This window comes from Danio rerio, chromosome 4 (assembly GCF_052040795.2).
Source record: "Danio rerio strain M-AB ecotype USA chromosome 4, GRCz13ab, whole genome shotgun sequence".
NCBI classification, from domain to species: Eukaryota; Metazoa; Chordata; class Actinopteri; order Cypriniformes; family Danionidae; genus Danio; species Danio rerio.
In genome coordinates this window covers 44,959,716-44,973,040 of record NC_141024.2, presented here as the reverse complement: position 1 = coordinate 44,973,040, position 13,325 = coordinate 44,959,716, and the positions used below count along the sequence as shown (strand labels likewise).

Sequence of the window (13,325 nt, the reverse complement as noted above, 5' to 3'; positions counted from 1 at the left end):
TTAAGAGATCAAACTTTTGACATTTGGAATGCTGGTGAATGATTAAAGATTCTGAATTGTAATCATTTTAATGTTATAGTCTAAGACTATTGAAAATTTCTGTGCATGAAACAGAGAGACAGAGACTGTTTGAGTGAAGCCGTGAGTGGTGTTTTGTTTCTGTTATCGACTTGCTTAGCAACAATATTAAGAAAACAAAACACACCAGCTGATTGTCTCAGAAAAGACATTGATTATAAACATGAAAACTTTGAAACCTGATAAAAGGTGAAGATCTAGGTGAAACTGGAAAAAGAATTTTAAGAATAAATTTGTGCGAGTTCAACACCTAAAGCAAACTTAGTTATGATTTGTCCTTGTATGAATATTGTCACTAACCTCTGGAATGAGTGTTATATCATCATCGATTGAATAAGCAAAATATCAAACATTGCAGAAGTCAATAATGCTGAGTGAATCTAATGAAAAGATGATACAGACCATGAGATGAGCTTTAAATGGATGGGTTATCCGGCTCTGTTTGCAATGGTTAATGATGACTTATTTTCCTGATTCTGTTTACTCTCGGGAAATAATAATAATTGTGAAAGGTTTTATTAATTTGAAGCTGTGAAATTGAAGACTGCCATCCATATTAGGTTACAAACACATGTTTAAATTCATTGAGAGTTCAATGGTTAATTACAGTTAACTCTTTGCTATCTGAATGTTAAAGGTAAATATTTAGATTTGATGACATTTAAACAGTGACATTGGCTAAGTCACTAACCGGCTAAGTCAAGAGGTGCTGTTTGTCAGATGTTTGTGAAACTGTTCTTCTCTTAGTCACCACCAGTGTGTTTACGGTAGACACAACACATTAACAACCCCACCTACTGCAGTGTAGGAGTGTTGGTAAACAGTATAGAGTCACTCAGCCTTTTCAAAGATTATTCAGACAGAAACATCCTGTGCACATGAGAAAATGTTTTGCTGCATTCATGTCATGTGTTTGCGTCGAATGAGCAAAACTCTGTAGACACTAATCAGATCTGTATGGTTTCTCTCCAGAGTGAATCCTCTTTTGTGTTTTTAGATGTGTTAACCGATTAAACCTCTTGTCACAGTGTGAACACTTGTGCGGTCTCTCCATTGTGAATCATCTGGTGCAGTTTCAATTTTGGAGCTTTAATAAAAGTCTTCTCACACCCAAGCACATATACTATTTCACACCAGTGTGGGTATTCATGTGTTTATTAAGGTCTGATGATTGGGTGAAACTCTTCCCACACTGAGTGCAGGTGAATGGTTTCTCTCTGGTGTGGCTCGTCATGTGTAGATTAAGGGATGATGATTGGCCGAAACTCTTCCCACACTGAGTGCATGTGAATGGTTTCTCTCCAGTGTGGATCCTTGTGTGTTGATTAAGGTGTGATAAGCAGTTAAAACTCTTCCCACACTGAGTGCAAGTAAATGGTTTCTCTCCAGTGTGGATCCTCATGTGAATATTAAGTTTGCTTTTGCTTGACAAACTCTTTCCACACTGAGTGCAGGTGAATGGTTTCTCTCCAGTGTGGATCATCATGTGTTGATTAAGGGATGATAATTGCCTGAAACTCTTCCCACACTGAGTGCATGTGAATGGTTTCTCTCCAGTGTGGATCCTCATGTGTTGATTAAGGGATGATGATTGCCTGAAAGTTTTCCCACATTGAGTGCAAGTAAATGGTTTCTCTCCTGTGTGGATCCTCATGTGAATATTAAGTTTGCTTTTGCTTGACAAACTCTTTCCACACTGAGTGCAGGTGAAACAATTCTCGTATCTCCCTTTCAAACTACCATCAGTCTGTAAATGCGTTTGTTCCTCAATTTTGACATGATGTTCCTCCTCTTTACTCCCCTCATTCTCTTCAATTAGGTCTGAAATATACAAAAGAACATTAGTTTTCATTAAGTCTTAAAACTCTAATCAATGCAATACCTGGCTGCTGGGTATATAAAGATGTTACAAATTGTGCTAGAAAAGCTTGTAGGAGCAAAAAGGGGCCGATGCGGGTGTAAATGGTGAGAGAAGAGTGGACGTTGCTACTGGAGTGGTGTACTGGCTGACTGAATATGTACAACTGTGTGTGCTCCCGAGCCAGTGTTAATTGCATGGACCGGGCGGGAGAGTGAGGTAAATATAATGGTTTGAAGCAAGTATGCGTGAGCTCTGTTAGAGAGGCTTACAATGGCAGTGGTGAAATGTAGCTATAAAGTTCAGCAGAGTGTCTCTGCTGCTGCACACGTGTGAAGAGTGTCAGTATCATGAAATTATTAAAAGGTAACTATGCATCCACAGGGGCAATTATACTACTGTGGCAGAACAGAGTATCAGAATAAAAATTTGGAAGTGTAACAAAGCTCAGGCAGAGCATCACTGCTGCGGCAGTGGTGCAGAGGGGAATGAAGCTCAGCGGAGCGTCTTTGTTGTGATGTGCGATGGAAGTCAATAATAAAAAGTAAAACTATGCTTTTGCAGAAGTGTTTTAACTGCTTTGGCAGTGATGGGGGTGTGTCAGTAGTGGTATGGATGAATGATCCAGCGTCAGTGCTGCAGCAGTGGTGCGAAGGGGAATGAAGCTCAGCGGAGCGTCTCTGCTGCAGAAGTGCAATGAAAGTCAATATTGGAAGGGAAATATGCCTCCGCAGAGACGCTTTAACCGCTGTGACAGTGCTGGGGAGTGTATCAGTAGTGAATGGCTAAATGGAAGTGTATATGAGCTCAGCAGATCATCACTGCTGCAGCAGTGGTGTAGAGGGAAATTAAGCTCAGCTCAGCATCTCTGCGACTGCAGAGGTGCGATGAAAGTCAGTATTAGAAGAAAAGTATGCCTCTGGAGAGACGTTTTAACTGCTGTGGCAGTGCTGGGGAGTGTGTCAGTTGTAAATGATTAAATCAAACTATAAGCAGAGCAACCGTGCTGAGCTGTGCTGACACATTCTGTGTTGACGTCGCGGCTCTGTTGCCAAGCTACCACAGCTGGCTCAGCAGAAGCGCATTAGTCATCAGACATTCATCCTCAATAAAATACACTACTGTTTGAAAGGGTTTTTAAACCATAGAGCGGTCTCTAGAAGAGAAGTGTATAACTCATCACATTCTTACGAAGATATTTTATTTATTTAAAGTTATTATTTAATTGACGTGCATATAATAATGTGTGACATAATTACTAACCTGTCATCTAAAATCTTAAAAACAATGAAATAGCCTATTGTTTTTATTTATGGCTAGAGCTTGATTAATTTGATTGACAAGGCAATGAGACTTTTACTTCACCTGACTGAATGTGAGTTTATTGCTGTATTTGACAGCACAAAACCCGCTCTGATGCGGGAGAGAAATTTACCAACGACTGCATTTGTTGCTGAAAGACTTTCTGTTTTCTGCCGCACAACAAGTAAAGCGAATGTAGACAAGCTTAACATCATCGATGTCCAAATTCCACAACACCATCACTATATTCATGGAACACGAACATGCAAACTCTTTTGACAACGAGGAAATAATTGCACTTTTTTTTTTTTTTTTTTTTTTTTTTTTTTATTGGTTTTAATGAACATACAAACGTAAACAAAAAAGGGCAAAGACAAATATATCAGTAGACAAATATAGCAGCAAAAGGCAAAGAGAAAAAAAAAATCTATAATTAAATTATTTCAAAATAATAATAATAAAGAAATAAATAAACATACCAACAAAATACAAAAAAGAATAAAAATAAAACATAATACACAAAGTTATGCAGTGATTAAGGTCACACATATTGTGAAAATACATCAGATGTGTTCATAGAGTCAGAGGATCATTAGAGGCATCCATATTTTTTGAAAGGCATCCCCTTTGTTTTTTAAGTAGTATGTATATTGTTCCAAGGGCATTGTTTCATTCAAGAGTTTTATAAAGAGTTCAAATGTTGGAGGTTTTTGTTGGTTCCAGTTGAGCAAAATGCATTTTTTTGCTAGATAGGAGATGATGCCGAGTCTCTTTATAGAAATAGGATCAAGTGTCTTGTTCAGTTCTGTACCAAAGAGGTATAGTGTTGGTGTGTTGTCCAATGGAACTTGCAAAGCTTTGGCTGTAAAGTCCTGTACTGCTTTCCAGAAAGATTTTAGCTTTTTGCATTCCCAAAAAACATGCATGATTGATCCTAAATAGGCTTTACATCTGTGACACCTGGATGATACATTAGGGTACATTTTGCTCAAACGAAGTGGGGTCAGATACATCCTATGTATAAATTTATAATTTTGTTCAGTTATTCTGTTATTGGAAAGGGGAATGAAAGTATTCTGGCATATAGCCTCCCACTGATCGTCATTAAAATTATATCCCAAATCTCTTTGCCACACGTTTTTGAGTGATCCCAGTGAAGAGTTGTAATATTCTAATAGTGCAGAATATATCTCCGAGATTTTTCCTTTTAAAGATTCAGAGTTCACCAAAATCTCCTCTATATTGGAAAGCTTTAGGGATAGTTGACCTCTCTTTTCGTGACTAATTATCAAATGGCGAATTTGCAGATATTTATAAAAATCCTGTCTTGGTATCTTGAACTCTTGCCTTAAGTCTATGAAGGATTAAAGGGTATCATTGATAAACAGATCTCGGAACTGACATATACCATGTTCTTTCCACTTTATAAACAAAGATTTCCCAAGCGAAGGTGGCAAATCTGGGTTAGGGGACAGAGGGGCTAGCATAGATATTTTAGCAGAGAAACCACAAAACCTTTTTGCATCTTGCCAGGCCCGAAGAATGTTGTGGATAACATAGGTTCTTGTCACTGGGGGTAATTTTCCCATATTGTTAATGAAAGGAAGAGATGTCAGAGGTATAGGTGAGCAAAGAGCTTCTTCAATATCTGTCCAGTGAGCAGTTCTTGATGGTTGTATCCAACCAATCATCCCCTTTATCTGCGCAGACCAATAGTATAACTGTAAGTCAGGAAGGCCTAACCCTCCTTTCTCTTTTGTGTTAGTTAGTGTTTTAAAAGATATTCTGGGTGCAGAGTTCTTCCAGATAAAAGAGCTTATCAGTTTGTTAACATTTTTGAAAAAATCTTTATTTAAGTAACAGGGCAAGGATTGAAATAAAAAATTAATTCTTGGTAATATATTCATTTTTATTACGTTAATTCTTCCAAGCAGTGAAATGGGGAGCAAATTCCAATGTTCCAAATCTTCCTTAATCTTTTTAATAAGTGGGGGGTAGTTTATGTGAAATAAATCTTTGAGATTAGGAGAAACATTCACCCCTAAATATTTAAATCCAGTCTGAGACCAGGTGAAAGGTGAGGTGGTCTTTAGCTTATTAGAAATTGGCATGTTCATTAAAAATGCATTAGACTTTGATAGATTAATTTTATAGCCTGATATTCTCCCAAATGTATTTATCAGATCTAGTGCTGCTGGTACTGAATTTTCTGGATTGTTTAAGTACAGGATTATATCGTCGGCATATAGTGAAATTCTGTTTTCTATTTTATCAATACAAATCCCTGATATTTTACTGCTGAGCCGTACGGCCTCTGCAAATGGTTCGATGGCTAAATTAAATAAAAACGGGGACAGGGGGCATCCCTGCCGACATCCTCTATGCAGACCAAGTTTTTCGGACAGAGTCCCATTTACACATATTTGGGCTTGCGGGTTGCTATACATAGACTTTATCCACCCAAGACATCTATCGCCAATATTGAATTTCTTTAGAACTGAGAATAGGTATGGCCACTCGACCCTGTCAAACGCTTTTTCAGCGTCCAGAGATATTATTAATGCTGGTTGTTTGTACAGGGCCGAGTGGTCAATTATATTTAGTAATCGTCTAACATTGTCAAATTCATTTCGAGTTTTTACAAAGCCAGATTGGTCAGGATTGATAAGTTTGGGCAGTAAGTTTTCTAATCTACGAGCGATTAATTTGGATATTATTTTAAAGTCAACTGGGAGCAATGAAATAGGGCGGAAAGAGCTACATTCTGAGGCATCTTTATCTTTCTTGTGTATCAAGGATATTGCAGCTATCTTCAATGTTTCGGGAAGAGTTCCATTTTGAACAAAATCTGTAATCATTGGCATAAACAAGGGTTCAATCTGAGGCCAAAAGGCCTTGTAGAATTCTACAGGATATCCATCCAAGCCCGGTGCTTTTCCAGTGGGGAGTGATAAAATAGCTTGAAACACCTCCTCTGAAGTAAATGGAGAATCTAGTAGTTCCTTTTCCTCCTCAGATATTGAGGGCAAGGATATCTGCTGCAAAAACAACTTAATATCAACTTCGGAGGGGTTATCTGATGTATAGAGCTTTGTATAGTAGTCAAAAAAAGAGGATTTTATTGATTGCAAATCATATTTCAGTTGGCCTGCTGCATTACGTATACATTTTATAGTACGTTCAGCCTGCTCCTTTTTGAGTTGATAGGCTAAAAGCTTGCTTGGTTTATTACCATATTCATGATAGTGTTGTTTAGTAAAAAATAAAAGTTTTTTGGCATGATCAATTTGAAGTAAGTTAAGACTATTTCTAACAGTGTTGAGCTTCTTCTTGTTTGCCTCTGTAGGTGACTGTTTGTGAAGTTGTTCTAAGCAGGAAAGCTCTGTTTTCAGTTGTTCAGTTTGTTTGTTTATCTTTTTTTTCCTTGCAGATGCATATGAAATCAGTTGTCCCCTAAGCACTGCTTTAGCTGCATCCCAAATCACTGCAGGAGTGACAGGGGAGGCCTCATTTTCTTGTCTGTATTGTTCCAGCCATTGCCAAATATTATTACAGGCTTCTGTGTTCGTAAGGAATGAAGAATTAAATTTCCAGTACCTTGTTGAGTGAATCTGTTCGTGTAGCAACAGCCGAAGGTAGACTGGTGCATGGTCAGATATAAGGATTGAACCTATACTACAGGAATTAACAGATGGTAGTAAACCCTGTGGTACGAGAAAAAAGTCCAATCGAGAATATGTCTTGTGTCTCGCTGAATAAAAGGTATAATCTTTAACTAAAGGATTAAACTCTCTCCACACATCAACAAGGCCTGCATCATTAGAAGCCATTTTTAAAGCCTTTGACGCATTGGGGTTAGAGGCAAAGGGTGAAGATTTATCTAAGCTACTTTCCATACAACAATTGAAATCTCCAGCTATTGTTCCAAACTCTGTATTGTATTGGCTAAATAGGGTAATCATTTTTATCATGAATTTAGGACAGTCTGCGTTTGGGGCATAGATGTTGAGCAATGTAAGTTCCCTGCCGTAGAGTGTTCCATGTATAAGTACATACCGACCCTCTGGGTCATTAAATTGTTCTTTAAATATAAATGGAAGATTTTTATGAATCAGTGTTGCTACCCCCCTTTTATTACTCGCAAAACTTGAAAAATATACCTGTCCTACCCAATCTCTTTTAAGTTTTTTATGCTCCTCACTGGACTGATGTGTTTCCTGTAGTAGTGCAACATCAGCCTTTTCCTTTTTTAAGAATGTAAGAATTCTTTTACGTTTAATAGGATGCCCTAAGCCTCTGACATTAAATGACATTATATTAAGTATATTGTTAGCCATTGGAAATCGTATGTTTCCATATTTTGTTGTGTGACTCGAAGTAATGGAGCAGTGTGAACATAATAATAATAAATAAAAGAAGGAAAAAATAAAAAAATATATAAAAAACGAAACGAGACATCCCCCCACCCCCAGAACAAAAGCCTAGTCCCCAAATGACAAGGCATCTTTATATAACCACAACTTTCCTGTAGCACCTAATTAAAACGGCCAACAATAGGTGTCCACAACAACGCGTAAAAGAGTATATTAACATGTAACGTTAGGCTAGACATAGCCTGCAGCTTTACTTTATGAATGAAATTGAATATAACAAAGCTCCCGTTATTTAAGTCAACCAAAAATTATTTAACTAAGAAAAAGCAAGATTTTGTATAGGGATCGTAGCAAAAAGCAAACAAAATAATAACGTTAATAGTAATAAAATCCAGGAAAACGGGAATTATGTCCTCATATTAAGTATACAGGTGGTTAACGGATAAGTTCAAAATTTAGTCTTTAGTTATGTAACAGGTAAAATATATCTATTCCCAAACAAATGGTCCAACCTGGTCATAAAGTTTGCGGTCAAGTAGTGCTAATGCTGCGATGGAACTCCTCGGCTTCGTGCGGTGTGGAGAACAGCTGGATCTTACCGTTGTGGAGCACCCTCAGCTTACAGGGATGGTGAAACCCGCGGAAGTTTCCCATGCTCAAAAACTTTCTTTTGACATCGTTAAACTCACGCCTCTGTCGAATCGTTTCTGCTGAGAGATCTTGGGCAAATGAGATTTTGGATCCATCGTGGATGATATCTCGATTTCTCGCGTTGCGCAGTACAAATTCCTTGTCTTGAAATTTGAGAAAGCGGACGAGCACCGGTCTGTTTTGGTTAGGAGTTGCAGGTGCCAGCGTACGATGGGCCCTTTCCAGTGTGAAGGATTTATCGGGTTCAAGACCTATCCATTGAGGGAGTGTGTCGTGTATAAAGTCCAGTAAAGAGCGTGTACCCTCTGCTCCTTCCTTAAGACCGAACACACGGATGTTCTTCCTCCTTCCGCGGTTTTCCAAGTCGTCCGTTTTCATTTCCAGATGTGCAATCCGTTTGGTCGCCATGGTCAACTCAGACTCCGTTCTGTCCAGTCTGTCCTCAATTGCAGAAATGCGCGACTCCGTTTCCTCTATGCGTTTCTCGTTCGCAGAAATCTCACGTTTGATGTCAGTCAGGCTGTTTTCCAAAACTGAGACAGAGCTTGCCATTAGTTCAAGGCGGTTGTTTATGCCATCTAGTTTTGATCCGAATTCGGAGCGAAGCGCTTTTAACTCAGTTAGCACCTCAGCTAAGTCCGCCATGCTGCCGGCCTCCACACTCTCTGTCGAAGGTGATACTTTCGCGCTTCGTGTACTCGTCGTCTTGCGTGCTTTAGTAAAAATATCACATTCCTTCAAAGGCAGTGGTTTAGGCATAGCCAGACCCAGGTTAATAGTCAGTTTGTAAAAGGTAGGAATAGTTTTTTTACGCGAAGTTGAGGAGAGCTCTCAAACTACGCAGCCATCCTCGTCGAGCTCACGTGCGCCCCCATAATTGCACTTTTTAATTCAAAGCCCAGGCGGCTTGTTAATTTAATTCCAGCGAGACCACCTGAAGGACGGTTACTGAGTGTTGTAATGTCGGCCGTCCAAAAGTCTACGGTAGAAAGTCAACCCTTTATAATATTTTTGGACTTTGCTTGAAAGCTTTACAGAGTGGCACTGTAACTGTCCAATGTACTAGAGCTGCACGATTCTGGCTAAAATGAGAATCGCGATTTTTTTGCTTAAATTTAAGATCACGATTCTCTCAGGATTCTGTAGATGTAAAATAAAAGTATGGTAAAAACAAACACATGGCACAACATCGATAATAATATTATGTCTTGGTCTACTGGTTTCTATAAATAATTCTGTTCTACTTATAATAATTATGATGTTGAATTATTATGTTTGAGATATATGCCTGCAATCTGTCATATTAGACAATTGTATTCACTGGTAAAATCAGACATTTGTCATTATCAGATTATATTCAACATTAAATAGGCTAGAGTAGTTATACGGACACTGTAAACATTTATTTTCATGCACAACTGTGGGTTCGCTATGAAAGAAAAAAAAACATATCAAAGCTTGTCGTAATCATAACTCTAAAATGCGATTTGATCATTTAAATGAAGTGCACACTTTAGTACTGTTAATACTTCCCGCACGGCTCCCAAACGATCACTCTGTGCCACAAACTGAATATTATTTACAACTTTATTACCTGTTACTCGCAACATATGCAGGTTCTGTTCCCTAAAGTAGACGCGCATGTGTCTATTATGAAGTAGAGCACGCGCCTTTTCTGCTCACGTTCAGCAGCTCACGTCACGTGTGATTTCTTGGCCGCGAAAACATCATTATATGAAGACAAAAATGACATTTCTAGGTAAACTATAGCTTATAAATACAGTATTTTCATTCTCCATTCAACATCATTTGGAGGTGTCAATGTCACTGAGCAACGTATGTGAAACAATGAAAAGACTCGACCGGCCGCCTTTTTTTCTTTCCTGAACTTAAAAGAATGATTGACAGAATCGTAGAAATGCAGGATTAAGATCGTCTAGGGCAGGGGTCACCAATCTCGGTCCTAGAGGGCCGGTATCCCTGCAGGGTTTAGCTCCAACCTGCCTCAACACACCTTTCTGGATGTTTCAAGTATACCTAGTAAGACCTTGATTAGTTTGTTCAGGTGTGTTTGATTAGAGTTGGAGCTAAAATCTGTAGGACACCGGCCCTCCAGGAACAAGTTTGGTGACCCATGGTCTAGGGGGTCGAATCGAGATCGCGATCTTTTAACGATTAATTGTGCAGCTCTACAATGTACTGTTGTATGATTTATATAATACCCTTTATATGCACCAATAAACAAGTCGAATGAATGAGTCAAATAAATATGCATTCTTAAATGTCGGTATTGCTTTTACTCAAAATATCACTAGGTTATATTTTTACCATCAAACTGTAGTATATTTTATATCACTATAAACTTTTTATATATATATAATATAAAAAACACAGCGGATATAAAACCACTGTGTAATTTAATTGATTGTTAAAAATGAAATAATATAAGTTAATATAAATAATATAATTTAAACCAGGGTTTCAGCACGTTTCGCCAAGTAAAAAGCAAGACTTTTATGACATTTTTAAGACCATTATGAATGAAATTTTAGACTCATAAAGGGCTAAAGGCAAAATAATTTTTCAAATGACCCAGATGGAAAAGATTTTTTTTTGTTCTGTAAAAAATATTATAATTTTATATATTTAATAACCAAATAATAAATGAATAATAAAAAATACAATAATTTAGATATTTCTTAGCAAAAGATTTTAAATATTGTGTAAAAACAAGCAAGCTTTACTTATCCATACACTTTTCCAAACATAAACTTTCTTTGAAAAAATAGTAAAAAAATGAACAAATGTTTTAAAAGTTTTAAAAACTATAATAAACTAAATCTCTGCACAACAATCTGTCTAGGTTGATGTCCTCAGCAGTAAATACATGGAGCAAGTTTAAACAAATGTTATTGTAAGTTAAATAATTAAAGCATTATGATAAATAAAGTTAAAATGACCTTTTTGAATAAAAAGTTAAAGGTTTTATTGAGATGGATTGTTAGTGATTGTATGGGTTTTGGCCAGATTGGGTAGAAAAACATGAACAAATAAAAATGAAGACTTGTTTAAAACAAGAGTTAAGACCTACAACACAATATTTAAGTAAATCTAAGACTTTTTAAGGCCTAAAAGTTTAGATTTTGGAATTTAAGACATTTTAAGACCCCTGAAACCCTGTTTAAACACAACAGCCCTGGAAATTAGTTATAATAATAATAATTATGTAATTCTAACTCAGATAATATCTGTGAGAACTAGCAACAACTACTATAAAAAACAAGTTTAAACCCATGAAAAAGTTGATGAAAAAGGAATTGTGATCAACGTGACATATGCAAATGGAAAGTACTAAGCCAACACTATCCCTGTAATAGCAGATATCTCCTATGAGAATACTGTAGGTTTATATAAAAACAAATTTAATGTTTTTATTTATTTTATATAGCGCCAGTGCACAAGGACGCTTTACAAACAGTAAGAGAACAAGAAAAGCAATAACCTTAAGAGCGTAGATAAAATAAGAGACTAATAATACATAAAAGAATGACAAAAGAGATAAGAACAAGAAAGAAACTTATTCCTGTCTTTCAATGAGTGCTTATGTGCATTTAGGAGAACTAGGCAGCACCCTCAGGGCTGCAAGATGGATTAATTTAGTATACTTATTATTAAAATATATCTGAATGAGGATCAAATGATTGAGTTGGTCTTTGAGAATGAAAATCAACCTGTTTGTTCCTGCGGATCTTCCTGTTTGACTGTGAATGTTTCTTCAATCTTCACATCTTCACTCTCCTCTTTAATAAACGCCATCTTTATAACAGTGTGGAGATCAGTCGCTTCAGCAGCAGTTTTTCTCTGTGTTTGGACACTTTATCCTGTTTAAAATGAACATAACATTAAAAAAATGTCCTGTACAAAATGAATAAAACAATGAACAGCAACAAAATAACTTCTCTTCAACAGTTTCTTTATATGAGAGTCATTAAGCAGAAATCAGGTAAAAGTCTGAGCAAGAAACAAAATGCCACAAATGACCTGAACAAAAGTAGTACTCTATTTTTTATATAGGGATGTATACTTAGAATGAAATGACATTATGCTATTTAATAAATTAAACCTTCATTAAAACACGTACAGACATTGCTTTTGCTTTATTCAAACAATAGCCCTTATTACTATGAGTAAAATAGTACTACGTTGTATAAAGAGTAAACATAATATTGTTAATAGCAGGTACATAATTTACTATCAGGTAAAAACCTGAAACTTTAATCAATCGCTTTTATTCATGTAAAAGCTTTCAAACAAACCTCATTCCAGTGGAATCACAGTACAGGAGCGGCGCAGCCTTATGACGTCACACGCCACGCCAAAATAAAAGTCTTTTTGTTTAGCTTTTTATTGTCACTTACTGGTGCAGTCATGACTTGTTGATACATTTACTCTAAACATTTGTAAAACAATTAAAAAACGTTTTTAATCCACTAAGACTAATTAAAAATGTGGGCAATACATTATAGATTAATTTTATTTAACAAATATTATAATTAAGCCTATTTTTCAATTGTGCCTAGACTGCACTAAAACATAGTAGATATAGCCTATGAAGTTGTAGAAATAGGAAAGTTGATGTCATAATTACGAGGATGAGATTTGGATATTAATAGTAATGTGCTTTAGACCTGCAAGTCATCATAAAGTAGATTAATTTTTTTTATTGTTCTAGAAATGTTTAGATTAAAAGTTTTGATCAATTTCAAACACTGTTTATCTGTGCGTGTGTCTCTGTGTGTGTGTGTGTGTGAGAGAGAGAGAGAGAGAGAGAAAGAGAGCGATAGTGTAAAGTGGAAAACGAGGGAGAAATGTGCATGACTCCAACATTAAGTGGCAAAAAAAAGCTAAACAAAAAAAGACTTTTATTTTGCCGTGGTGTGTGACATCATATGGCTGCGCCACTCCTGCACTGGGATTCAACTGGAGAGAGGTTTGTGTTTAAAACTTTTACACAGACATAAACCAATTGATTTAAGTTTCATCCAATGCTAAATTATGAAGTT

General features: G+C 36.7%; 5 protein-coding genes across 12 annotated transcripts in view; 3 read left to right on the top strand and 2 right to left on the bottom strand.

Moving 5' to 3' along the window:
• LOC148681268 (uncharacterized) overlaps positions 1-13,325 on the top strand; it is a 482,092-nt gene that overhangs the window by 88,438 nt on the left and 380,329 nt on the right. The window lies entirely within an intron of this gene.
• LOC141377041 (uncharacterized) overlaps positions 1-13,325 on the top strand; it is a 441,555-nt gene that overhangs the window by 122,717 nt on the left and 305,513 nt on the right. The gene's annotated exons all lie outside the window — the stretch shown is intronic.
• LOC148681379 (protein NLRC3-like) overlaps positions 1-13,325 on the bottom strand; it is a 134,468-nt gene that overhangs the window by 78,411 nt on the left and 42,732 nt on the right. The window lies entirely within an intron of this gene.
• Positions 1-13,325, top strand: part of LOC103910934 (uncharacterized) — a 492,719-nt gene that overhangs the window by 473,387 nt on the left and 6,007 nt on the right. The window contains exon 1 of one of the 3 annotated variants that reach the window (XM_088650589.1): positions 13,202-13,252. The exons of the other annotated variants lie outside the window; for them this stretch is intronic. The gene's annotated coding sequence lies outside the window, so the exon portion shown is untranslated. Of the gene's footprint in view, positions 1-13,201; positions 13,253-13,325 lie in introns of those variants that run through there. 3 annotated transcript variants of the gene reach the window in all.
• Positions 579-12,634, bottom strand: LOC148681381 (uncharacterized). Its single transcript, XM_088650751.1, has 3 exons — positions 12,579-12,634; positions 11,994-12,143; positions 579-1,899 (listed from the first exon to the last, which is right to left on the bottom strand). The coding sequence occupies exons 2-3, from the start codon at positions 12,076-12,078 to the stop codon at positions 1,202-1,204; spliced, it is 783 nt and encodes a 260-aa protein (XP_088506877.1). The 5' UTR covers positions 12,079-12,143; positions 12,579-12,634; the 3' UTR covers positions 579-1,201.

Coding starts and splice junctions, on each gene's coding strand:
- LOC148681381 (XM_088650751.1), bottom strand. CDS start 12,078: ATGGCGTTTATTAAAGAGGAGAGTGAAGATGTGAAGATTGAAGAAACA. Junction 1,900..11,993: donor AGATCCGCAGGAACAAACAG/GTTGATTTTCAT, acceptor TGTATATTTCAG/ACCTAATTGAAGAGAATGAG.